Below are 24867 nucleotides of genomic sequence, written 5' to 3'. Positions count from 1 at the left end.
CACAGGGAAAAGAGAGTTCCTCTGTGCCGTGCTGATAGGACAGCACGGGGGAGGCTTGAACATCCATTGCTGGTTGTTATATGGTATTTGCCAAATATTTCGTGTCTTAGGACTGTTCTCTGGGGTCTTTAGACTCCTCCAAATATTGGTAACCAAGAAAAAACCCACTCTGTGTCCATTTGAAAGAGAGAGAACAGAACATAAAATTACGTTGTAAAATCTTTTTTATCACTGCTGCTTTCACCCACCTGTGGTGATTTTGACCCTTTCAGCTCAATAAAAATCGAGAAAACTTTACCCTGATGTTTGTAAAACACCAGAGTTTACACAAAACCAAAATCCTCTGAGCTCTGGCCCCGTGTTTGGTGCCACAATAGGTATCTTCTGTCCAGTAAAATGTTGTAAGATTGTGGTGCAGGGAACGTTACACACAAAAGGTTTTGTCACCAGCCATATCAAATTCCATTCTAACACTAGACAGTGTTATCATTTATTTGCATCTAATTGTGTTTCTAAAATCTACCACTTCATTATTGATTTCTGCTATTTTCCCTACTTGATCTGATGGCTTCAAAGGTAACAAAATAACTCAGACATCTCAAACAACTTTGAAGAGACTTCCAGAAAACCGATTAGAGTTTGGAATATTCAAAAACTTCTTGTCTATTCAACTAAAAGACTGAAAAACACACCAGAATTTCAGTCCTCCCCCAAAAAAAAAATCAAATAGAAAGCAGAAAAGACTTTAAAAGTACATTTCTTATTCACTGTCCCACCTGTCTGGTTCTTTGAGGCTTGTATCAAAAAGCACTCCACGAGCTTAGATGTTAAATGAGCCAGATTAAATAATCATATATTACACCCAGCAGAGAAGGAGAATGTTTCTGCATCCAAAGCTTGAAAACGAGGAGCTGGGGCTGCACTCCACTGCCTTTCTCCACAGACTCGAGCGGCTGCAGCTCACCTCCAGCGTGAGCCCAGGGCTGGGCCGAGGCTGGATTTTACACGCGGGCACACGCATGCGCACTTGCACGTGTGGATTTCCTCCCTGCTCGTTGTGCAAGGGGGGAGGAATGAGTCATCCCTCAGCGCGGGTGAACTGTGATAATGCAGGACTCTCGACCAGGAGCATGTCGGTGCTTGCAAAGGCCGTGGCCCCTCGGCTTCGGCTGTTTGCAGGCAGGCAGGCTGAAGGGTAAACATGAAACTGGCTGCGTGATGGAACTCACTAACTGGCACCTCTGGATAGAAACTAAAGAAACGGGTTTAGAGACAGCAAGTGAGGGCCACTCCTCTGCCTCAGGTGCTCAGTCAATCTCTGCCCAACAAAAGCGTGTGACTCCCACGTTTGCAGAGGGAGTTAAGGCACAAAACGAGTAAAAGCACAGAGTGAGCCCTTATGAAATTGCATGGTCGAGAGACTAATGGGAGGGCAACGGAGAAACCGGAGCTGTTGTAAAGCCATGGTTGCACAGCTGGTTGCACCAGGGCCAGCAGTCTGCTGCTTCACACCCGGGGTGCAGCCCTCCCACCCCAGGGAAGAGCTGGCTGAGCTCAAGACGCGTGGTGAGCTCAGGTACACGATCTCTGAGCTAGCACTTTACTCACGGCTTACTCATGAACTCAAGGTTTGCCCAATCGGCTGCTGTACACATGCATTTCCCACTATGGACAATGGCTGCTTCAGAGGCAGGCAAATAAAATAATGAGAAAATCAGGAATTTTAAGAAATCAATTCTGTTCGAGGCTTTTGGTATTGCCCAGAAAAACTGTCAGCAATGAAAATTCGTGGTAACTATGTCAATATCCATGAAATGGCTCTGAAATCAGAGTGAAGTAGATGGACATGGGCAGAAAAACCGCACTACATTTTCGGGGTATTCACAGGTATAAGTCAAAACTTCCAAAAGCGGCCTGTACCACTACCTGGCTTTGACAGGTCACCTTCCTGTCATAGCTCTTGGAGCCTGCCACAGTGGCCACAGGCTTCGTTATCCTGGTTTTATTGTTTTTATTTCTCAATGACACAGTCAGAGAAAGGAGATGAAGAGGGGACGCTTGGCTGCCAAGCTTCTGGCACTTGCAGATGTCTTGCAGGGTGAAGACGACTTTAAAGATGATTTCAGAGGACATGTGATGAGGATTTTCTAAAAACTTGCCATTTTTCATGAAGAGGACCTGAAAATGGTGGCTCTTGTCCACAGCGCAAGACCCTGGCCTGCCAAGAGCAGTTAGAGATGACTGGGCGTCATGACCTCTCCTCCCTGAGACACTTCGGACGAGAGGTTTCAGGAGGATAGAAACTCAAAAAAGCACCACCTTTGCCATCCATTTTGCAATATAAAACTCATCCTAGCATGACGGTGAGACAGTCCAGCCACCCACATGGTTTTCACTCTTCGTGCATTACAACCTGTGTGGGGCTGGGTGGCAATTAAAGCTGTGTAACACAAGGAAGACAATCTACTGTACGACATGTCAATCAAAGAAACCGGGTTGAAAAAGCTTTTGAAGATGATGGATAATGAGAGGTGTGGCTGTTTTGTAAATACCTTGGTCATTTTTCCCCAGGCGTTGATTGCATTTTCAGGAAGAGACTTAGGAACCGTATAAAAGTTCTCGGATGGGAGAGCAGCTCATTCACTCAACTCCTCTCCTTCTCCAGAGCCTTCACAGCCAAGGTAAGTTGCTCCTACGCCACTAATATTTCATTCCTATAAAAATTTGTTGAAGTGAGCTAAGCTATGTTCTTACAAAGACGGGTCTGTCTGCAGGTGCTGGGATTATTGAGAGCCAAGTTCTTGCCTCTGTGGCTGGGGCAATTTTGCACTATTAATACTGGTCTCAAGACTGCCTGTGCTAAGAAGCAGAATTTATTGTTCTTATCACATGTAGATATATTTGGATTACTTCAGTGCTCAAGACCCCTAACTGCCAAAGGACAAACCGGAAATAAAAAAGTAAAGGATGGGATTGGGGAATGAATGGGAGACAGCAGGCAGATCTTTCATAGGAAACCTTGTGTTAGCTGGGAATTTGAATTGCACTTCTGAGCCTGACTCCTTTACCAAGCTCCTTTGAAAAATGTAAATCTTCAGGAGCTGAAAGTATTAAGCTGTTCTTGAAGAAATTTAGGAGAGAACTGAGGAAGCGGGTTCAAACTGTGAGAAGCAGGAGTATCATGAACAGCTTTCAGCTCAGCTAGGCGCATCCTGGATGCCTTCTGCCTCCTTGAAACATCAGCTCTCCTCAGAAGGGGGTTTCATTGTGCACAGAGGATTTTCCTCATGCCTCAGGAAATTGAGGACTGGCCAGCCAAGGGTCTGCAGGGCACGGAAGGAACGGAAGATACGAGAAAGGAAGAAGGCACAGGAGTCTCTTAATTTTGAGCACCTGGCTTTGAAAGCGTATTTTGCCGAGGCTCTGATACCACCAGTCCTGGCTATAAATCCACTAGCTGTGCCAGGGCCCCTCTTGGCTGCAAGCTTTTCAGACCCTTGCCAAGATACCTTGTGTCAGCGCAGCGTAAACTGACAGCTCACAGCGCGTCTGCTGCTCCGTTACACAGACCGGAGATAATCCCAGGGTGTCCTGCATGAGTGGTTGTGGGATGCAGCAAGGAAGAGCAGGGAAACTGCTCATGGAGCCCAGCAGAAATGGAGATGGGGGCTGCTGGGGGGCTCTTGAGGGTGTTCAGGGGGTGCTGGCTGACTCAGCACTGCGGGAACGAAGCCCCAAGCCAGGGAAATGGGATGGGCAGACAGGCAAATCCTGCCGAGCCCTGGCAGGCTGACAAACACATCAAGCAAATCTGAACCCAAAACAGAGTGGGGAAAGCACGCTGCCCTTCATGCATCTAACGACAAAGGTCTCTCCTTCCCAGGTTTCGCCTCACCTACCGAAAAATGTGCTCCCGTGCAGATAGAGGCTGCCACAGCACTGAGAGCTCCTCCTGCCATGACAAGGAGAGGTCCTGCCATGACAAGGAGAGGTCCTGCCATGGCTCCGAGGAGGTCATCTGCCACGAAGTGAGCGCCGTGCAGGATGTGACGCCGGTGGTGGTCCTCCCTCCCCAGGTCCCCGTGGTCACTGTGCCCGGGCAGGTGCCGGTGGTCCCCGCTCCCTGCCAGCAGCAGCAGCAGATCAAGCAGCCAGTGCATTGGCCCCCACAGCAGCAGAAGTGAAGGGGCGAAGACGAGCCGACGGCCAGCGCACAAAGCGGGGCTGCGCCTCTCCCGTCTCCTCCGCAAGATGCAGCCTCAAGCTTGGGCAGGTCCTGCCCCTTCCCTCCAGCACAAATTACCTCTCCCTGCTCCTGACAAGGCAAAGGGGCATTAGCATGGCAGAAACGTGATTTGCCCTCTCATGCGTGAGAATTTGAATCCATTAATTTCTTGCTTCTGTCTGCAGTAGCAAAGATGTGATATTAAAACCTAAAGCTTACAAAACATGCTGGTGTCCTGGTGTTTTTTCACCATTACCCTCATAATTATCTTCAGCACCTTTCCCAAGCACACCTTTATTAACGAGAGCTGCTTTGCACAGCTTCCCCCGCTTCCCATTGCACTTCAACGGCAGCGATGCATTAAGGCTCAGTTCTGCGGTCCCCACACATTGTTCATCTGCCAGACAAATCCAGATGCTGAGTTTGGAAAAGCTGTCTGGGGTTGAAGGTGCAGATCAGCATCTCTCCTTAATCCCACCCCTTGGCTCTGCAACAGCTGGCCCTGAGCCTCAGACCTTCACAGGCACATTTTGAAGGAGCTAAAGGAGAAGCTTTGGCTTTGTAATACATACATGTCTGGTGAGCACAAAAGCAGACTGCATCTAGGAAGTCTGAAAATCACTGATCACCATAAACAAGAGGGTATAAGCAAAGGAAGGACTACGTCATTCTTTATCTTCCTTCTGACCTGTTCTAAACAGAGAATATGGGGTTAGACAGATATTTTGTACAAGGTAAATCTACCTTTGAAAATCCCAGCAAGAGTCCATATTGCCTAGATGAAGTAGTGGCTGATGCAAAATAAAACTGGGTTGAAGTCAGGCCATGGACTGCAGCATGAAGTCCCACTGTGAACTCTATTCCTGTAAACCCCATGTGTGTTTGCAAAACAAGAGAAAAATTGCGAAAGAAAAAAATGTTCCCAGTTCCTACTAAGGTTTAAGCTCACTCTTCTGAGCACAAAGCATGAAAGTTCTGAGCTTCCCTTGTAGATGTAGAAAAGGGGAATATCGAATGGACAGATAGCCACAAAAATTACCAACTGTATTTCCCATTGCACTAGTTGCATTCCCAAGTTCTCCTCCAGTGTCCATCAGCACGGAAGAAAATTGCTGCAGGATTCCCTGCCTCTGTGGGATGAGAGCAGTGTTATGTGTAATGCACTAGATATTTAATTAGCAAAGGATTTGCTCTGAACCTTTGAAAAGAACAAGGAACTTATTATTAGCACTTGTTTTATTATTACTGTTAATTAAAATAACGCGGAGCATCATTCCCATACGCAAGGTACATGATTGCAGGTGCAAGGAATGAACGTCAGGGTCAGAGACTTTCAGCTCTGTGCATGAAGGCATTGCATGGTGCCACCGACGGTCCCTGTTCCCCCAGACACCCCTCTGCCAGCGTCAAACCCATCCTGTGCCCATCAGAAGGTTGAAACCAAGCCAGGCTGGAGGCTCCAGGCTGGATTTGAGCCTGACCGAAAGCGTTTGGGTGAAGGGGAGATAAAATCTCCTATCTTTATTCTTTCTAAGCAGTCCAAGTTTTCACCTACGCGCTTGCTCTCGGCTAAGCTGAAGTGTTGCAGGCTGTGTCATTTGTTTAAGGAGAAACCTAGGAAGAGCCTGAGGAACAGAGACAGCAAATCTCTCCTGAGCTGGAGTTTTGTTATCTCAGCATGCATGTCTGGGAAGTGCAGCAGGAAAGCGGATTGCATAAATTCAGCAGGAAATTGTCCCCACCTTCCCCCTGCCATGAAGGCCACAGCATCAACAATGCCTGTGCTGAGGGCAGCCTCTGCAGAGGACATTTTCTGGACAGTGCCTCAATCAAGTCAGCAGAAGTGGGTGAGAAACAGACTACAAAAAGCATGATAAACCCAAGGCAAACATTCGAAAAGAGAGAGGCAAGGAGGCCCTGCATGCAGAGCACATTTCTCAGCATAAAACAAGTATTGGGCAAGTCTTGGGCTCCTACACAGCACTTCCGACTGTGCCGTTGTGGCTGCATACAATGATGCTGCAACGTGAGAGTCCTGGACCACACCAAGGTGGGGGTCCCAGACATTCTGCTCTCCCATTAATTGTAGCATCCCCCGTAACACCCCTCCGAGCACACCACATAGCTACGGCACGCCCCGCACGCCTCATAGCTGCTCACCAGCTCCCCGGCACAGGGAGAAGACCTGCTTCCCTGGCACTGCGCCAGCTCAGAGCAGACCGAGCGCTGGTAGCCGTAGTGCTGGTAGTCATGGCTGCCCCGGCAGGAGTCTCTGCCATGAGTGCAGCTGGGGCCATAGGCATAGAGGAGAGGTGTGCGCCGAGTGTCCAGCCAGGAGCCTGCCGGGTCATACCAGGTTGAGTTCCAGTTAAAGAAGGATTCCCTCCCAGAAGAGCAAGCCATTTCAGGCAGTGGGGTATCCCTAAAGGAGAGATAGCTTGGTCACGGAAGCAAGGCAATATCTTTTTTCTTCTGCGCTTTGAAATAATCAGTGTCAACCAGAAATTGAGGACTTAACTACAGCAAATTTGGACTTTGTTTTCCCCCCTGTTTTATCATTGTGTATAAGATATCTCCTGGATGACATATTAGATACTATAGTATTCTTCCTGCAAGAGAGATATTTCTTTCAAAACCTAAAGTTTGTTATTTCCAGTATTTAGATATCATTTATCAATGAGCTACAATAAATACTCCATGGAAAGTACCTCTCCCTTGCACTAATTGCAATAAACAGTTTGGATTCAAAGAGAGCCAAGTCAAGTGGGTTAACACAGAGCTACAGTCTACAAAGAAGTTTCCATCAATGTTCCAGACCATCAGTCAGATCACATACCTTGGCCAACAACAGGGGAGCAATAGGAGAAGCAAAGTCAAACTGAAGGGAATGGCCTGAAACAAGGGGATTTTATAGACTGGAGGCTTCAGCAGTGAGGCATCCCTGAAGAACAGGAACTCTGCTCTCTCCTGACCACAGCCAGTTTTCTTTACTGCCCTTGGCTCCTGACACTTACATCTGAGACACTTTTTTTATTTTTACCGTCTCCTCTCTACCACAGCAGATTTACTCCCATACACAATCAAAGATTTCTAAATGCGCTGCCTAACTACGGCCTAAATAAAACTTTACAGTAAAGTATTTATAGGTTCATTTTGTACCTCATGATACTGAAGCACAGATGTGAATGGACCTGTTTGAGGGATCCCGGTGAGTTAGTAGAGCATCACCCAAAATCAAGTGTGCATGACACCTAATCCACAAGGCTATCCCAGTGTTGACACATTCTTGCCTTTTATGGGACAAGAAAATGTAATTGCTGGGTTAGATGGGCATGGCCGGTACACAGACACGGGAAGGAAGACTGAAGTTCCTCTGTGATTCATGGGAAAATCCAGGCTCAGATGCATCTACCTCTACTGTATTACACCATTTTGTTTATTTTTTCTTGAGCTACAGCCCTGTCTAATGCGTATTTCCATAAGAGCTGCAGAGGTGCCGAGGCTGAGTAATGAAAGCAAGGCAGCAACACTAGCGCTCTATTCCAGCTAATAGTCCAAATCTCATCTTCAACATTAGTGTGAAATTAAAGATCTTAAACTTCATTCAGGAGGCAGGCACACGGTCCACCTTCTCAAAACCTCAGCTGCTAAAAATTTCCAGAAATTAAATGAAAGGCAGGTTTTGTTTAAAGTGTTGGGAGCAAAATTAGAAGTACATTAAAGAAGGACAGAGTAAAATAGGAACAGAAAAGAACTACACCTCTGGGAGTGTGAGCAGGACTCAGGCTGGTGGGTTCATCTCAAACCATTCTGCTCCATGGTTTGATATCACTGCCATCGGTACCATATTGCAGAAATAAACTAAAACAGCATCTGTAGCAAGAATAAAGTAAATCCTTGATAGGACACACCACGCAGACGGTTTGAAATAATCAATGAAGGATGTCTTTGGGCTAACTCTGAATCTCTCATTAGAATATCCGGTTCCATTGGGCAATTCAGGTAGAGTATTCCTGTCCTAAACATAATCTGCGTGAGTTAACATTAGTAATCATTTTTCCATCACATGGAGATGGGATCACGTTTAGCTCTTGGTCCACGTGACATCCCGACATAGCTTGAGGACTTGGTATTCCTGAATTACAGACATCTCTTCCGCTTGATACTTGTTGTCCATGACCAGATCCATTAGTTTCTTTGGTATTGGCGTCACTTTGCTTGAAATACCTTCCAATCTCTTTCATAGGGAGGAGAAATTAGAGTGCTATTAATAACCTACAGGACAATTACAACACTAAAAGCACAGTGCATCAAAGGGAAAATGTCGGAAGCTGAATACAGCGGATAGAAATTGGCTGGGATGTGTAATTAGGTTACACTTGCCAAGAGATGTCTCATGTCCCAGATAACCCTTTGGAACAGTATAAAAGCTCTTTCATCCCAGTTTCCTTCATTGGCTTCTCTGCTCCCACAGACCTTCATTCCTGTTGCTAAAGGGGTAAGTCCAATTTCTCTGTTTCTCTTGAGTTTCTTTATGAAACCAGATACTTTCATACAAGCTTTGGTAGAGCTAGAGTAGGATAGTCGCTCCTTTCTTGTGGAGCTCGGTCATATCAGAGACCAGGTTCTTGTTACCCACATGAGCTGTTTTATTAACGTAAATGACAAGTGGGCTATAGGGTTAACAGGCAGAGGCTCAAGACGAACCAAAGCAACAGAAAGACTGGAAAATACAGAGAGGACAGTCAGAGGACTTTATGGAAAAAAGGCTTCAAAGTTTTCAAGTAGAAGGCACTGCAGGGTCTGGGGCTGCATATGAGCAATGGATGTTTGAAGTTATTTTTCTCCGAAAAGCAAATTGCATTCGTAAAAGGTCATGTTTTTAGCGGATGATAGAAATCATCTCCCAATACCTAAGCAGCATTGAAATAAACTTCTTAAGCCTAAAGAACTAGAAATTAGGAAGAAAATGGGGAATTCCAGAGTAAATTAGGAATGAAGGTATGCTCGCGTGCATTGGGGTTGCTGTACCTGTTTGATGGTCTCTCTCTTCCCTACAGCTTTGCTGGTACTCGAGAAAGATGTGCTCCCGCGGTTCTTGCCACAGCCATGAAACCTCCTGCCATGAATCCCGGTCTTCTTGCCACAGATCTGGCTCCTCCTGCCACAACTCGGGGCTCTCCTGCCATTACACTACCCAGAGGCAGCCCCTGTACAACTATGTGCAGCCCTGCTGCCCTCCGGTGCAGGCCTACTGCCCCCCTGTGCAGACCTATTGCCCCCCGGTGCAGCGTTACTGCCCCCAGGTCCCCTACTGTCCCCAGTACACCAAGAACATCTGCCAGCTGCCACCAAAATGCCCCAAGTACTAGGAGCAGGATCCGGCCCCAGACCCGGACTCATCGGCTTGCTTCTTCCTTGGATGCTCTCGAAGCCTAAACCTTGGATCCCTGGGTCTCTTTTCCCAATTCTGGTTTGCGGGAATCCTCAAATATCTCATCTGTGATTAGAATGTTCTTCAAAACATAAATCAGATCTGTTTTATTTAGCATGTAAGACCCAGTTTATGTTCTTTTCCAAAAGACTGGGAATGATTTCTGCTGGTAGCGACTTACATGTGATGTGTCAACCTCCAAAACATGTAGATGAGACAATAAAATTTCATTTCCAAAAACAGCAAAAAAAAGTGTAAGATTTATATATTCTTTGACCTCTTTACTTGAGATTTATCTTTACCTCTGACTTCTTAATCACAGCTTCTCATTCTTTTCTTCTCAAACTTATGACAAAATGTCCATATCCCAAAGTTTCCAAATGAACGAAAGCAAATCATTCTGGATGCATCTTTGCAGCAGAAGAGTGCATTTATGGACAGCATACATGGAGCTCATCTGCACGCTGTTTAGCCTAGGACTGTCTTTCTCAGTTCCCTACTTCAGCAGCACCTCATACTTCATGTGTCACTGACTCAGAATTACAAGCATTTTGATGCGTCTAATAAATGCAAATAGGTACCTAGAGGTTTCCTCTAACCCTCCTTCTTTCACCGAAGTTCATATTACTCTTTTCAATGGAAATTGCACACACTTAAAAATAAATGCTAAGCCTTTCTCGACATTTTACAACCAAAGACTATCCTTATCTCCCCAGGCACCAGCCCATCTAGCTGAGACATCTATTCTAGAACAGGATCACTGGCTTCCTTCTGCCAGTACCTGTTTCTCTGCGTCGGTTTCACAAAGAGCTCAACAATTAGCTTCACCTCAGATTATTAACTCTCAGTATCTAGAAAAAGGTGATATGAGTGCACCCTGCACAAAGGAGAAATAACACAAGGTCCTTCCCCAAAAATACCACTTTATCAACCTAGCTGAACCGTTTCTACATTACTTCTCATGCATAGTGCTTTTTGGAAGACTGCAGGTGAGATTTTCCAAAACAAGGGCTAGCTCTAAAAGACTTTTAAAACCTCTTTTTTTGCTGAATAATGGCCTTGAAAAATAAATAAAAAGAACCCCAACCAGAATATAAAACCATGCTTTCCCAGGATGTATTTTCAAATTCAGAATGATTTAACACCTCACAGAACAGTTGGCAGAGTAGCAAATTTATTTTCCTGTCAAATTTGACATGAAATTAAACCCCGAAAGATGTGAATACCATCTCAACAGGGATAGTCTCTCCCTTCAGAACTCGGTCAGCAACTTTTAGGATCCCCTTGCTCTTGTTGCATCAGGACTGACCCACGAGATGCTCCAGAGGAGTTCTTTCAGCACCTGCCTGGATACAAGCCACAGGAAAGGAACAATTATCCGCTGTCCGAAAGTAAAGTCTGCTGTGAGAGAAACTTGGTAGTAAATAGTGAAGCAATGCAAAGAGTAAAAATCAGAAAACTGCTGAAGTAAGACAGGAACCCAAAGAGATTTGGGATCTGAAAACAGGATGGCAATAAATGATAGCTTCCCAGCACAAATGCTTCCTGCTTAGGAGCTGAAATCCTCTTCTTCCAGAGGGAATGTAAACAGGATAACATCATGGCACAAGGCAACAAGAGATGATGGCTGGTGGACTCACTGACGGAATGAAAAACATTGGAATTGGGGATGTCCTAGCGTCATCTCTGGCGTTGAGGTGTAGAGCTGCATTGGAGCTAGTCAACAGGATTTTCCTCTAAGTAAAGTCCATGTGAGTTGTGGCTGTTAATTACAGTCCCTGGTGTCACGAAAAAAACATATCAATCAAAATGTGAGTCTGCTGTGCGGACCAAGGGGCAGCATGCAGGGTAGGAGTCAACACTTCTGAATCGTATGTTGATGTAATACTGGTTGCCCAATGACAAATCACTTAATGACTCTAGGGTTAGGTTCGTTTTAATATGTAAATATGCAACTGCCTTCAAAATTCCCTTATAAAGCAGATTGGGAAATCCATTGCCTATTAACATGTTAAGGAAAAAGTCATAATTGTTTTTCCTGACTGTGCCATATTGGAAATGCTAAGCACTAGACACAGAAGATAAATATGAACGTGACAATTAATTGTCAACATTGCCAAGAGATGCATAATTTCTCGGACAACCCTTCAGAAACTATAAAAGTTCACCATCCCCTGTTCCTCCTTCATTCAACATCAGCTCTCAGTGCTCTTCCTCTTGCTTGCTCCAACAAAGGGTAAGTTGGATGACACTGATTTATCTACTATTGAGCAGCAGAAGCTCACATAGGATTTCTTGCTAACTTGTTCTATGTTTAGGCCTTGCCTTTGTCTTAGAAATTCCTTATTCTTAGTGATCAGGTGCCTGAACATGTAAGCTATGCCAAGGGTACTCATGTTTTGTTCACAGATGGGATAACAGAAAAATAGGAGTAACTGAAGGACCAGATCTGCAAAAACACAGAATCTTTGGGACCCAGCAAGGAGTTAGTTCCCAAACTAGCTGGTGATGGAGGGAGAGATGTCTCAGGGAAGTCTGCACAGTTTTGGAAGTAAATATTACATTAAAAAGCCAGCAGTAACATCTTGGGAGGGAAATTCGCATCGGAGCTGGACCAGCATAGACTGTCCCTCAAAAGACAAGGCAGCATCAATTTCAGGGTCAAGATATCTCATATATTACAAGACAGAGGAAAACATTTCCCAGACTGCTACAGTAAAAAAGCCAAGGAAAGTGCAGGAGGTTACAGTGGGGCAGACCTGCCAGCTTGACGGTCTCTCTCTCTTCCTTACAGCTTTTCCAGTACTCTGAAAAGATGTGCTCCCGAGGTTCTTGCCACAGCCGTGAAACCTCCTGCCATGAATCCCGGTCTTCCTGCCATGGATCCGGCTCCTCCTGCCACAACTCGGGGCTCTCCTGCCATTACACCACCCAGAGGCAGCCCCTGTACACCTACATGCAGCCCTGCTGTCCTCCCGTGCAGACCTATTGCCCCCCGGTGCAGCGTTACTGCCCCCAGGTCCCCTACTGTCCCCAGTACACCAAGAACATCTGCCAGCTGCCACCAAAATGCCCCAAGTACTAGAAGCAGGATCCAGCACCTGGACCCACCAGCTTGCTCCTCCCTTGGATGCTGTGACCATGGATGGTTTCATCTTTACAGAAATCCCTGGATCTCTGCCACTTGCCTCACCGCTCGTCTGGATGAAGTGTTCCTCTAATTATCATTCAAGGTGTCATTCTTTCTAATTATTCCGGAAATGTCCTTTCTAATTATTCAGTGCATAAGACTGTTGGGAATCTTTCCATGCCATGCACTTGTGTTTCAGACTCATCTGGGTGTGGGAAGCAATAAATCTTACAATTCATGAGACCCACATTGTCTGTCTTTATTCACTTTTTCCTTTAGACTGCTTCACTTTTTTCTGGATTCTTCAAATTTCCTCATATTATCAAAGTGCCCCAACAGTTGGTGGCCAATAACAATTCCCACATTCATTTCGGAAGAAAACAGACACACTAGTAGAGGAAAAAGTTCTCATCTACCAAAAGCCTACATGGACCTAAGGGCGGAGCAGAAAAAAGCTTCCCCTGCTTACACAGAAAATGAGCTAGTCTACACAGATTTTTGTCCCATCATTTTGAAAGCCATGAGATAACAGACATTTGAATGCAAACCCTTTTGTTTTGGAGACAAGCAGAACTCATTAAATGAAAGAGGAGCAAGAAGTTCACAGTTGCTAGTCTTCTCACTCAATACATGCAATCATTTACTGCAAGCTCAGCTTCAGAACTTGTGCATGTAAATATTTTCAAATCTCTGAAGACATCTTTGAAAACAGTAGTCACAAAGTTCTTGTTCATATTCTAGCATTGCTTGTCACTAGTATATACCTCAGAGCAGAGAAGTGGTTTAGCCCAGAGAAGGCCCATCTCATGTAAGACTCTTCTGCGCTCGCACAGCACAGATCTCAACATTGCAATATGTTATTATGGAGAGCTCGTAAACCAAACACTGCTGAATGTAAATGAGCAAGTACCAACCCCCACATCGCTCTAAAAATGACATTTCTTCACTGTAGGTTGGGCTTCCCTTACCTACTCCCCTAAAAGGACTGCAAGCAATGGATAATGAATCCTTAGAGATCATGTTTTCCTTAGCAAGGTCTGAATTTGAAAGACTGAAAAACATTTTTTGAGTGGGTGTAACCTAGGACACCCCACTTTTGGAATACTGTTGAGGAGGTAGAAAGATTTCAGAGGAACATTAGTGTGATGCTCCAGGCCAAAGCATGGAAGAAAGGAGAACTGTCACACAGACACTGGCTTCACCGACTGGGCAGCTGCAGCCTCTCTCGGTTTTGGACACACAACTGAGTCACAAAATATCCCTGAGGAACTCGTGCAATGCTCCCTTGCTACACAAAACTGACCACAAGCAATTATATCACCTCTAACCTTAAGAAAAGCTGTAGGACATCCATACTTTACACAGAGCTTCTCTTTAGCAGTCAGCAAACTGCTCTAATGGGTAGCGTTTTCCAAAGCTGACGAGCCTACAGGCTTCATTTTCTTACCCTTCAAAGACTGAGTTAAACAGGATTATAAATCCAGCTTTAGTGTCTGTAATTTTGCCACTAGTGACAGAACCCTATATTTGCTCAAACTTCAGCTCAAACACTTCCTTGCTCTGAATCCTTTTCTTTCCAGACATCTCTGCAGGTGAGGTCAGGTGAAAAAAAGTATAAGAAATCAGTTGGGCAGAGAGGAACCTGATCAGGTTCAACCAGGGCAAGGGCAGGGTCCTGCACCTGGGGAGGAACAACCCCAGGCACCAGTACAGGCTTGGGGTGGACCTGCTGGAGAGCAGCTCTGCGAAGAGGGACCTGGGTGTTCTGGGGGACGACAGGGTGACTATGAGTCAGCAGTGTGCCCTGGCTGCCAAGAAGGCCAATGGGATCCTGGGGTGCATCAAGAGGATTGTGGCCAGCAGCTGGTCGAGGGAGGTTCTCCTCCTCCTCTGCTCAGCCCTAGTGAGGCCCCATCTGCAGTCCTGTGTCGAGTTCTGGGCTCCCCAGTTCAAGAAAGACAAGGAGCTACTGGAGAGAGTCCAGCAGAGGGCTATGAGGATGAGGGGACTGGAGCATCTCTTCTACGAGGAAAGGCTGAGGGAGCTGGGCTTGTTCAGCCTGGAGAAGAGAAGGCCGAGAGGGGACCTTAGAAATATCTTAAGGGTGGGCGTCAGGAGGATGGGGCCAGACTCTTTCCAGTGGTGCCCAGCGACAGGACAAGGGGCAATGGGCACAAACTGAAGCACAGGAAGCTCCAGCTGAACCCGAGGAAGAAGTTCCTTCCTCTGAGGGTGATGGAGCACTAGAACAGGCTGCCCAGGGAGGTTGGGGATTCTCCTCTGGAGATATTCAAGACCCCCCTGGACACAGTCCTATGCAGCCTGCTCTGGGTGACCCTGCTTCGACAGGGGGTTGGACTAGATGACCCACAGAGGTCCTTTCCAATCCCTAACACATTCTGTGATTCTGTGAAGAGGAAAACTTAACATACTCCTACATTGCACAGAGCTCATCGTCAGAGATTTTTCTCTGATTTTAAGTACTAAATAATATTTGACACACAAGGAACAGTCTAATGGGGTCAACTAAGTCATTTGGCAAGTCAAGGCACATGGGAAGAATCAGAAATATTTTATTTTTTTCCTGACCAGGGAACCAAAGAGATCACCCCAGACTTCCCAGCATCGTGCCATACCCGTGAGTTGCAGCTCGTAATCCCATTTCCTCTTGGCATTCAGCAACATGTAAATTAAAATCCTGAGCTGTCACCTGCACAGAATGGTAGGCCTACCCCAGGAGTCAGCATTTCTGAGACATAAAGATCTTTCTGTCACTGATGCAATCCCGGTTGCCCATTGGCAAGCCAATTAACACCGATGAGATTAGTGTCAGTCTCCAGGAAATGGGAAAGAAGTGCTTTCCAAAATCCTTATAGGAAATGCATTAGGAATTACATATGGGACGAAACACGATGTGTCAAAAAGGAAGCACTAAAAATAGGATAGCGCAAACATCTACGGGATTGCGTGCGGAAATAATTAAATTGTCATTGCAAAGAGGTGTCTCACATCCCAGATAACCTTTTGGAGACGTATAAAAGATCGCTCAGCCCAGCCATCCTCAGTCACTCGCCTGCTCTTCCAGACACTTCTCCCTGTAGCTGAAGAGGGTAAGACCATTTTTACTATTTCTGTTCATGCTGAGAGAGACAAAGCTTCCACTAGAGGTTTTTTCTGCACCTCTTGGTAGCTAGGATTTGGCTAAATGCCTTCTGTTTGCACCCTTGCGGTGCTCTGAGGCAGGCATGGTGAATGGCTGATGGAGGGACGGGGATCACCGGGGAAAGTGCAGCAAAGGCACACGAAGAGATTCTCGGACCACACGAGCTCCACGATGTTCCACAAGGGAGATGGGGTTTGAGAGTGGCTCATGGGACTCATTGCATCAGCTTTCAGGGACCTAGCTTCACACAGCAATTTCCAGAGCAAGCCCTGCAGATTTGGCAGGATTGAGGGTGCATTTGATCTAGATTAGGCAGGCAAAAGAAAGAGAAACAGTTCGCTGGGAAGCTAAAGAAAAATATTATTTAAAAAAAAGGTGGAGGGAATATAAGAAGTGAATCTGGGCCTCCTCTCACCACATTGATCTCTTGCTCCTGACAGCTTTGCCGGTACTCTAGAAAGATGTGCTCCCGCGGTTCTTGCCACAGCCGTGAAACCTCCTGCCATGAATCCCGGTCTTCCTGCCACGGATCCGGCTCCTCCTGCCACGACTCGGGGCTCTCCTGCCATTACACCATCCAGAGGCAGCCTGTGCAGAAGTACACCTACGTGCAGCCCTGCTGCCCTCCCGTGCAGACCTATTGCCCCCCAGTGCAACTTTACTGCCCTCCCGTGCAGACCTATTGCCCGCCTGTGAAGCGCTACTGCCCCCAGGTCCCCTACTGTCCCCAGTACACCAAGAACATCTGCCAGCTGCCACCAAAATGCCCCAAGTACTAGGAGCAGGATCCGGCCCCCGAACCTGGACCCACCAGCTCGCTCCTCACCCAAAGCCTCAAGCTCGTCTCCTTGCTCATCGCTTGCCAGCCATGCTGCCTCTCTGCAAGCAAATGCTTTTAAATTGGTTGGAATGTAGCGTGGTATTAGGATAAGTCTCTCAATTTAACGAGCTTCGTGCTGTTTGCTTTCTTTTTTCAATGCAAAGCACACTGGCTGCTGAGAATAGCTTCTTTCTTGCTTTGCTGCTTCATTCTCCAGCAAGAAAATAAAAATAATATTTCAAGCTTACCTAACAGCTCTGGATGTTTTTAGCCATCACCCTGTCATATCTGCTTGTCTGGCAGCATCTGTTTTTTCTCGTGGTTTTGGAGCCAGGCTTTAATCACTGGTGAAAATGGCTAAAGTAGGAGGAACACCACGCAAACATGAAAGTCAAGGAAAATGCCCGCAGCGCCCACCAGTGATGCCAGGAGCGCTGCACCACATGCGGAGAGCTTGGGGAAACACGTCGGGTTAATTCCTGGTGAAACCGAAGATTTACACTGAGCTCAGCAGATGCGATGGGGGGTTCAGAGTTGCAGCCAGGAGCCTGGCCTGCACATTCATGTTTTTACTGCAGATGCAATCTTGAAAAGCCGCTGCTATATTTGGAAACAAAATGAAGCAAAACCTGCAGGGTTTGGAACCTGCCTTGGAACACCCTCAATTAAACAATTTCTACAGTGTAAAATGAAAGAAGGTTTCCCCAGTGTGAATCACCCATCCCAGGGCAGGCATGGGAAATAGGCTGGATGCGCTGGGCACTGCAAGTACCGAGTAAACGACCAGTTGGTATAGAAGTATTTGGAATTAGTTATTTATAGGTTATGGAGAAAATTGTCATTATAGAGGAACAGCCTGCTAAAAAGGAAAAGTTGCAAACAGGATGCAGAGAGCAATTAATTACTCACATGCATTCACGTTGTTGCCATTGGGAAGAGGTGGCTCATTTTCATGCGACCCTTGGCAGCTACTTTAAAACTCTTTTCCTTCTTCATTCTTTACCCCTCTGCAGCTGGGTATTGAGTCAGTACGGCTTTCTGTCCATAGGAGTGGTTTTGTCTTCAAGTATATGCGTTCACTTTCACTTGCTGCCCCAGGCCTCCAACTTTCCATTCTGTGATTAATTTTCTTTCTTCTTCCTTTTCCAAATCCCACGAAATGCACAAAGCCCCTGAAATGGTTACGCTTTCTGCTATGCTCAGCCATGAAGTTCCCATCACGTGAGGATGAGAAATGGCAGCAATAATGGGGAAGAAAGAACAAAGCTTATTTCATTTCTGTTCTGTTCTATTCTAAGCTTTTGTCAGCCCGTAAGAGGTTTGACACCTGGAACATCAAGGACTAAAGACTTTATGAACTGGTAAGTTTGTTCACTCAAAGCAAAGTTTGATTGGGATCTTCTTTTGGATATAATTTGAATCTTTTCTTTAGTAAAACACCTGTTGTAAAGTTGGTTATGGGTCGCCCAGCTGCCTATGGATCTGCTTCACATACACAGAATCACAGAATGGAAGGGGTTGGAAGGGACCTCTGTGGGTCATTCAGTCCAACCCCCCTGCCCAAGCAGGGTCACCCAGAGCAGGCTGCACAGGACCTTGTCCAGGTGGGTCTTGAATATCTCCAGAGAAGGAGAATCCACAACCTCCCTGGGCAGCCTAGTCCAGGGCTCCGTCACCCTCAGAGGGAAGGAGTTCTTCCTTGGGTTTAGCTGGAGCTTCCTTTGCTTCAGTTTGTGCCCGTTGCCCCTTGTCCTGTCACTGGGCACCACTGGAAAGAGCCTGGCCCCGTCCTCCTGACACACACACCCCCCCCCCCCGCAGATATTGATCAGCATTTCTAAGGTCCCCTCTCAGCCTTCTCTTCTCCAGGCTGAACAAGCCCAGCTCCCTCAGCCTTTCCTCATAGGACAGATGCTCCAGTACCCTCATCTTCCTCGTGGCCCTCCGCTGGACTCTCTCCAGTAGCTCTTCATCTTTCTTGAACTTGGGTCTTTAGAAATTTCTGATGTGCACAGCGGTAACAGCAGCAGTGGGTTTTTTTGACTCAGGGGAACACTGGATGAAGCAACGCACCAGATCTGTACAAAGTCATACAGAAAACCGCCTCATTTTGACCAACATCTCTTACTTGGTCTCCATGCTCAGGGTCCTCCACATTTCCAGTGTTGGTGTCTCCTGTCATTTCTCTGCAGGCTCAGAAATCTCCTCCCAGGTATCTCCCAGGTTGCCATGAGGCTCCTTTATTGTTAGCCCAGATGCAGGTACTCAGCTGGTGTAAATCTCTATCACTAATTAAATTACAGTGTGTGGCAGTGACCTAGTCTAATTGGGTCATTAGCATGAAGCCAAACTCAGTGGGGAGTAAAGCCCATGTTTTAGCGGACAGGAACATTGACCTTGGAAAGAGCTTGCCTGGAGAAGTGATGACTTCACGGTCCTTTGAATTCTTCGAAGCAAGACTGGGTAGCTTTCTAAAAGCTGGGATGTAGCCAAATAAAAACAGTAGCTACCCAGAGAAACTGGGTGCAAATAGGTGCTTTATGCCACCAGAAGTCAAAGTGAAGGTTCACAATGACCTATCCCATCCTCAGCATCTGTCTGTAGGAACAGAAGCAGCCTGAATCTTCTCTCATTCACCTCAGCAGAAGTCAGGACCTCTCCAGTGAAGGTGTATGCTATAGAGAAGGGTGGGCAAGGGTCCTTTGGTGCTCTGCTCCCACAGATGCACATCCCCACAGTTGCTGGAGCAGCCCTCCTCCCCAGTGTGATCTCAGAAAAGAAACATTTAATCACGTCAGTCATGGTCCTAGGTCCCGTGAATTACCTCTGACCGGAGAGAGAGAATTTTTCAAAAAGGCGTAGCTTAATTTGAAATTCTAAATATGCTCAGGGCATCACGTGAGGCCTGCAGGCTTCCATGCAAAATAAATATTAACACCATTAATGAATAATTGCAACATGATCATTAACATCAGCACTAATGACTGCCAATGGGTGACTGAGAGGTGAGCATAGAGTTATTCCAAAAATAACATCCGTAGGTGGATCTTTCATTACTTGAGGGCATATTAGAACTTAAAAAAATGGAATAGGAATTTTGCTCTTCAAGTTATACCAAGCAGAAACAGAATGTAAAAATTCCAGAAAAGTTTTCCATTTTGCTTTTATTTAAAGATGTCAAAAAGGAATTGGAAAAATATGGACTCCAATTTGATCCAAACTCTGTTCCAAATTTCCACGATGAATTTGCACAGTCCTTTGCACCTAAAATTTCTGATATTGGCAAGGCCAAGGGCAGACATTTTTCCATACATAGATGGGGTGAGGCAGCAAGGGATGAGATGACAAGAACTTTCTGTCACTTCTTTGCTCTTCTGATGACCAGAGACCCCAAAGGAATACATTGGGCTTCTCCATTGCTGCATTCAAAAACAAAACACAGGGCCATGGAATTAGACTTACTGGAATTCTGTTTAAAAAATATCATGAAGCGAGTGACGTCCAGAAGGCCTCTGCATGCCTCTGGAATCCACTGCTCCGCAATCTTAGTTATGATTTTTATGTTAATTGAGCACTCACTAGCTCTGAACAAGGCACCTAGCATCTCAATGTAACAGCTTTACCATATGCAAAATAAACAGAAACATACCTTTTAGGCAGTTCACAGGCATAACACAAGAATTAACTTGACATTAAAAAATTGTAAAAAATTCACAGAACATATTGATAATAACACAAAATTGAGGGGTTGGTCAAAAACCATGAGGCAAAGACTAAATAGATGAAGGCACATTCAACAAATAAGTATAGGCTTCATGCGTAAATCGTGAATTGCTGTGGGGTACCTCATTTCCGGCAGGACCATTTCGAGCTAAATAAAAGGTGTCCCTGTCCCTTTGCTCCTCACTCAACTGCACCACTCAGTTAGCACGGTAAGTGGTACCTGTTAGCAGTGTTCCTTGGTAGCAATGGTTCTCCTTCGGATTTGGTCAAGCAATGAATTGAAATGAGTCTTTGCATCTGATCTTTGTAGGGTGTTGGACTAGATGACCTTTAAAGGTCCCTTCCAACCCAAACTATTCTATGATTTTATTATTTTATGATCTCCATGTCTCTCTGAAATCCAGATTTTCCTAACCTGTTGGTCTATTTCTTATTGCAAAAGATGGTAAAGAGAGCACAGTTGAAAATAATCTTCTTGGGGTGGAAATTCAGGTAGCGATCTTCACGAATGAGCACAGGAAAGTTGGTTCCCAGGATAGTACAGAAGATGCACAAATGTCGCTGGGATAGTGCCAGGTGATTTTTGTAAGGAGATTTTTCTGCAACTCAAGACAAAGAAACAAAGCGGTGTGTGATATGGCTATCACCCATGGACCTAAACAGCAGCATTTGTACACCAAAACAAAACACACCTATGTAGTTGGAAAGTTGGGTTGTATCTGAAAGTACGATGTGTTTCAGGTCCTTGCTCCTTCCAGCTTTGACTACACTACAAATAACATGTGCTCTACCGGATGCTGCTCCGTCGTGAAGAGCAAAACGGTGTGCTGCAGCCAGCCGTGCCAGAAGACTGTCTGCTGCGACCCATGCCAGAAGACCGTCTGCTGCAGCCCATGCCAGCAGTCCATCTGCTGCGACCCATGCCAGAAGCCCTGCTGTGACCCATGCCAGCAGTCAGTCTGCTGCGACCCGTGCCAGAAGCCCTGCTGTGACCCATGCCAGCAGTCAGTCTGCTGCAACCCATGCCAGCAGTCGGTCTGCTGCGACCCTTGCCAGAAGCCCTGCTGTGACCCATGCCAGCAGTCAGTCTGCTGCGACCCATGCCAGCAGTCGGTCTGCTGCGACCCATGCCAGAAGCCCTGCTGTGACCCATGCCAGCAGTCAGTCTGCTGTGACCCATGCCAGCAGTCAGTCTGCTGTGACCCATGCCAGCAGTCGGTCTGCTGTGACCCATGCCAGCAGTCGGTCTGTTGTGACCCATGCCAGCAGTCCTGCTGTGACCCGTGCCAGAAGCCCTGCTGCGACCCATGCCAGCAGTCCTGCTGTGACCCATGCCAGAAGCCCTGCTGTGACCCGTGCCAGCAGTCCTGCTGTGACCCATGCCAGAAGCCCTGCTGTGACCCATGCCAGCAGTCCTGCTGTGACCCATGCCAGAAGTCCGTCTGCTGTACCAAGGTGTGCCAGAAGTCCTGCTGCTGCTGTGGCCAGCGCCCCTGCTGCTGCTGTGGCTGCCAGCCCTGCTGCTGTGGATGCCTGTCTTGCTGCTCCTACGTGGTGAAGAAGAAGCCCGTTGTGGTGTGTTGCAGCCCCGTGCAATACTGCTCTCCCATCAGGAAGTATTGCATACCCATCCAGCAGTGCTGCACCTCGATCAAGAAGAGCTGCTGAGCCAATTCCGGGTAGCAAAAGCAGCTCTGCTGGCTCCCATCTCTGGTGTGCAACAAGAACGAGCACAAGCAGGTGAAAACCTGCTCATTCGCTTCTGGTTCACATGATGATGGAGCAAATATCTAGCGATTTTCTTCTAGTTTTCAAATTTAAGCTGTCGTCTTCTTTCTGTCCTTTAATCGTTGAACATCTGCAATGCACTTGAATGTATCACCCCTTGTACAAGGCAAAGAGCTGTTAGATGTTAGTGTGGCTGTTAATTCTCTTCTTGGTGTATGGGACTTGGGACACCTTTGCTGTTAATGTGATCATTCTTCACTTTCTCCTTGACTTGTAGACAATAAAATTTAGCATTAAGCAAAACGCAAAATATCTTGTCTTTTGGTTCTTCTTACCTCACTTTGCCCAGACCATGTCCTCATTCTGGTGTTGTTTTCTGTGCCTTCAGCCAGCATCCTGCTGGCTAAAGGTGTGCTCCTGTGGCACAGCAGAACATTTCAGAGATGAAGAGCTGCCCAACCATACTTCACACTGGCAGAAATTAGGTCGCGTCTAAAGACAGAAAGCAAAGCGGTATGGTCCCTTCTTGCAGCTACTGATCATCTGCCTCAGCTCAATTTTTACTATGAAACTCAATGGTTAAGGTAAATAAAACTCCGAGGACACAGACTGGATGAAGCATGCATAATTGCACCATCTGAAAACACACCACTCCGTAGGAGGTACAAAACTCCATCCCTGATACTGGAGTAGGTATTTCAATAGGTACTGAGAGGAATTCACTACTCACTGAATAGCAGGCGCCATCTTCTTCCACTACCATCTTCAAAAATAAAACTTCAGAAAACAACATAAATTGGTGAATTATTTTTATGCGAGCGGAGATATTCCTATGTGGCGTTCCTGGATTACCAGCGCTGGAATGAAACCCAGGTGTTAGCATACAACTTAAAAGCTTCATTCCTAAAATAGCACACACATGAGTCAACAATACCCTTTCTACTTGGCTGGGACTTCCTTTACTATTTAAATTCAGGCCTCAGCTCTGAATTGCACATCTCAAGAAAATGCCTTGAGCACTCTCTTGATTGCTTCCCTCAGCCGAACCTTCAGAGCATACACAAAGTCTGCACTGGAATGATCTTCTCTACCACCTTAGACTCAGTTGAAAAGAGTATTCAAGTCTTTAGCAGTTTTTGATTAATAGGTAAATCGGGTAAAATACATTGGCGGAAGGATATCCTATACCATACCAGACTATATCAGAAGTGCATTCTGTTAAGGAAATCTTGTGAATATTTATTTCATCGTATGCTCGAAAAGTTGCCAGGACAGATTCCTCCCTGTTCACCAAAGTTCTGCAGCTCTCAAATTCACATAACCACCATGGAAGTTTACAAAGCCATTATGGCTTTAGATGTTATTTCTGATCCAGTTACACATTAAGTGCCAGTATCTCCTCAATACTTGTGTAAGACCCTGATCAACAACAGCCTTGCAGGGTTCACATCCGTTTTCTAAGAAAGACTTGTTGGAGTGGATCCAGAGAATGCTGTGGAAGTGATCTGAGGGCTGGAACACCTCCCTTATGAGGAAAGGCTGAGACTGTTGGGGTTGTTCAGGCTGCAGAAGACAAGGCTTTGAGAAGACGTTGTTGTGGCCTTTCAGTACTTCAGGAAGGCTTATGAGAAAGACGGGGACAGACTTTCTAGCAGGGCCTGGAGCAATAGGACAAGGGGCAATGGCTTTAAACTAAAGGAGGAGAGATTCAAACTAGATATAAGGAAGAGATTTTTTTATGCTGAGGGTGGTGAGACACTGGCACAGGTTGCCCAGAGAGGTGGTCGATGCCAATCCCTGGAAACATTCACGGTCAGATTGAACGAGGCTCTGAATAACCTTATCTAGTGGCAGAAGTCCCTGCTCACTGCAGGGAGGTTTGACTACATGGCCTTTAAAGGTCCCTGCCCATCCAAAACCATTCTATGATTCTAACACAGGGACCATCTTGGCCAGTATAATGACAATAAACTCCGATAAAAAGGCGATGAATGTCTTCTTCAGTGGACGGCATGACTGAGGATTTACACAAGGCCGGCATTACTTCCTGCAGGCAGGTATCTGGCTATTATCACATGACCGAAACAATGCTCCCCTAGGGACAATTCCAGAAGAGACACCCAACGTCATGGGAGGTCATGTTCACATCTTGGGAAGAAATTACGTGTTCCAGCCACGATGGATCACCTGCCTCACATTCAGTGTCTAATGAACATGATGGCAGCCTTTATTTGCCATGAATCGATGCTGCCTCAGCATCTTGGGACTCTCATCTTATATTTGATGTCTCCTCTCATCAGATGAAAACTCCGTCAGCACCTTCTTTTTCTCACGTTGGCCTGCTCTGGCTCTGCACGTGGCCACAATTCCTTCCTCCATCCCCAAGCCTCTTTCGTAACATCTGCCTTGACTCCAACCATCTTATCCATTCCCTCCTGACTGTTCGGTCAAGTTCTGCAGTCACAGCAGCCTTGGCCTTAGCACACTGCAGCCAGAACAACTCTAAGCAATTGCTGGAAAAGTCCTGTGCATCTGTGAACTCAGAGCATCCGTGAGAGACTAGCTGGGTTCCCAAGGTACACAGGACAGGCATGGAGAAATGCACTCAGGATTGGATTTCAAGTCTTGAACCTCACGCTTACCT

General features: G+C 46.3%; 1 protein-coding gene across 1 annotated transcript; it reads left to right on the top strand.

Moving 5' to 3' along the window:
• Positions 1 to 21275: 21275 nt before the first annotated feature.
• Positions 21276 to 22163, top strand: LOC142365034 (uncharacterized). Its single transcript, XM_075445438.1, has one exon. The coding sequence runs from the start codon at positions 21276 to 21278 to the stop codon at positions 22161 to 22163; it is 888 nt and encodes a 295-aa protein (XP_075301553.1).
• Positions 22164 to 24867: the final 2704 nt, after the last annotated feature.

This window comes from Opisthocomus hoazin, chromosome 30 (assembly GCF_030867145.1).
Source record: "Opisthocomus hoazin isolate bOpiHoa1 chromosome 30, bOpiHoa1.hap1, whole genome shotgun sequence".
Taxonomy (NCBI): Eukaryota; Metazoa; Chordata; class Aves; order Opisthocomiformes; family Opisthocomidae; genus Opisthocomus; species Opisthocomus hoazin.
Note: the sequence above shows the minus strand (reverse complement) of the source record. Positions and strands in the feature narration are given on the sequence as shown.

What these genes read in the sequence shown, in the direction of transcription:
- LOC142365034 (XM_075445438.1), top strand. Translation starts at nt 21,276, where the DNA reads ATGTGCTCTACCGGATGCTGCTCCGTCGTGAAGAGCAAAACGGTGTGC.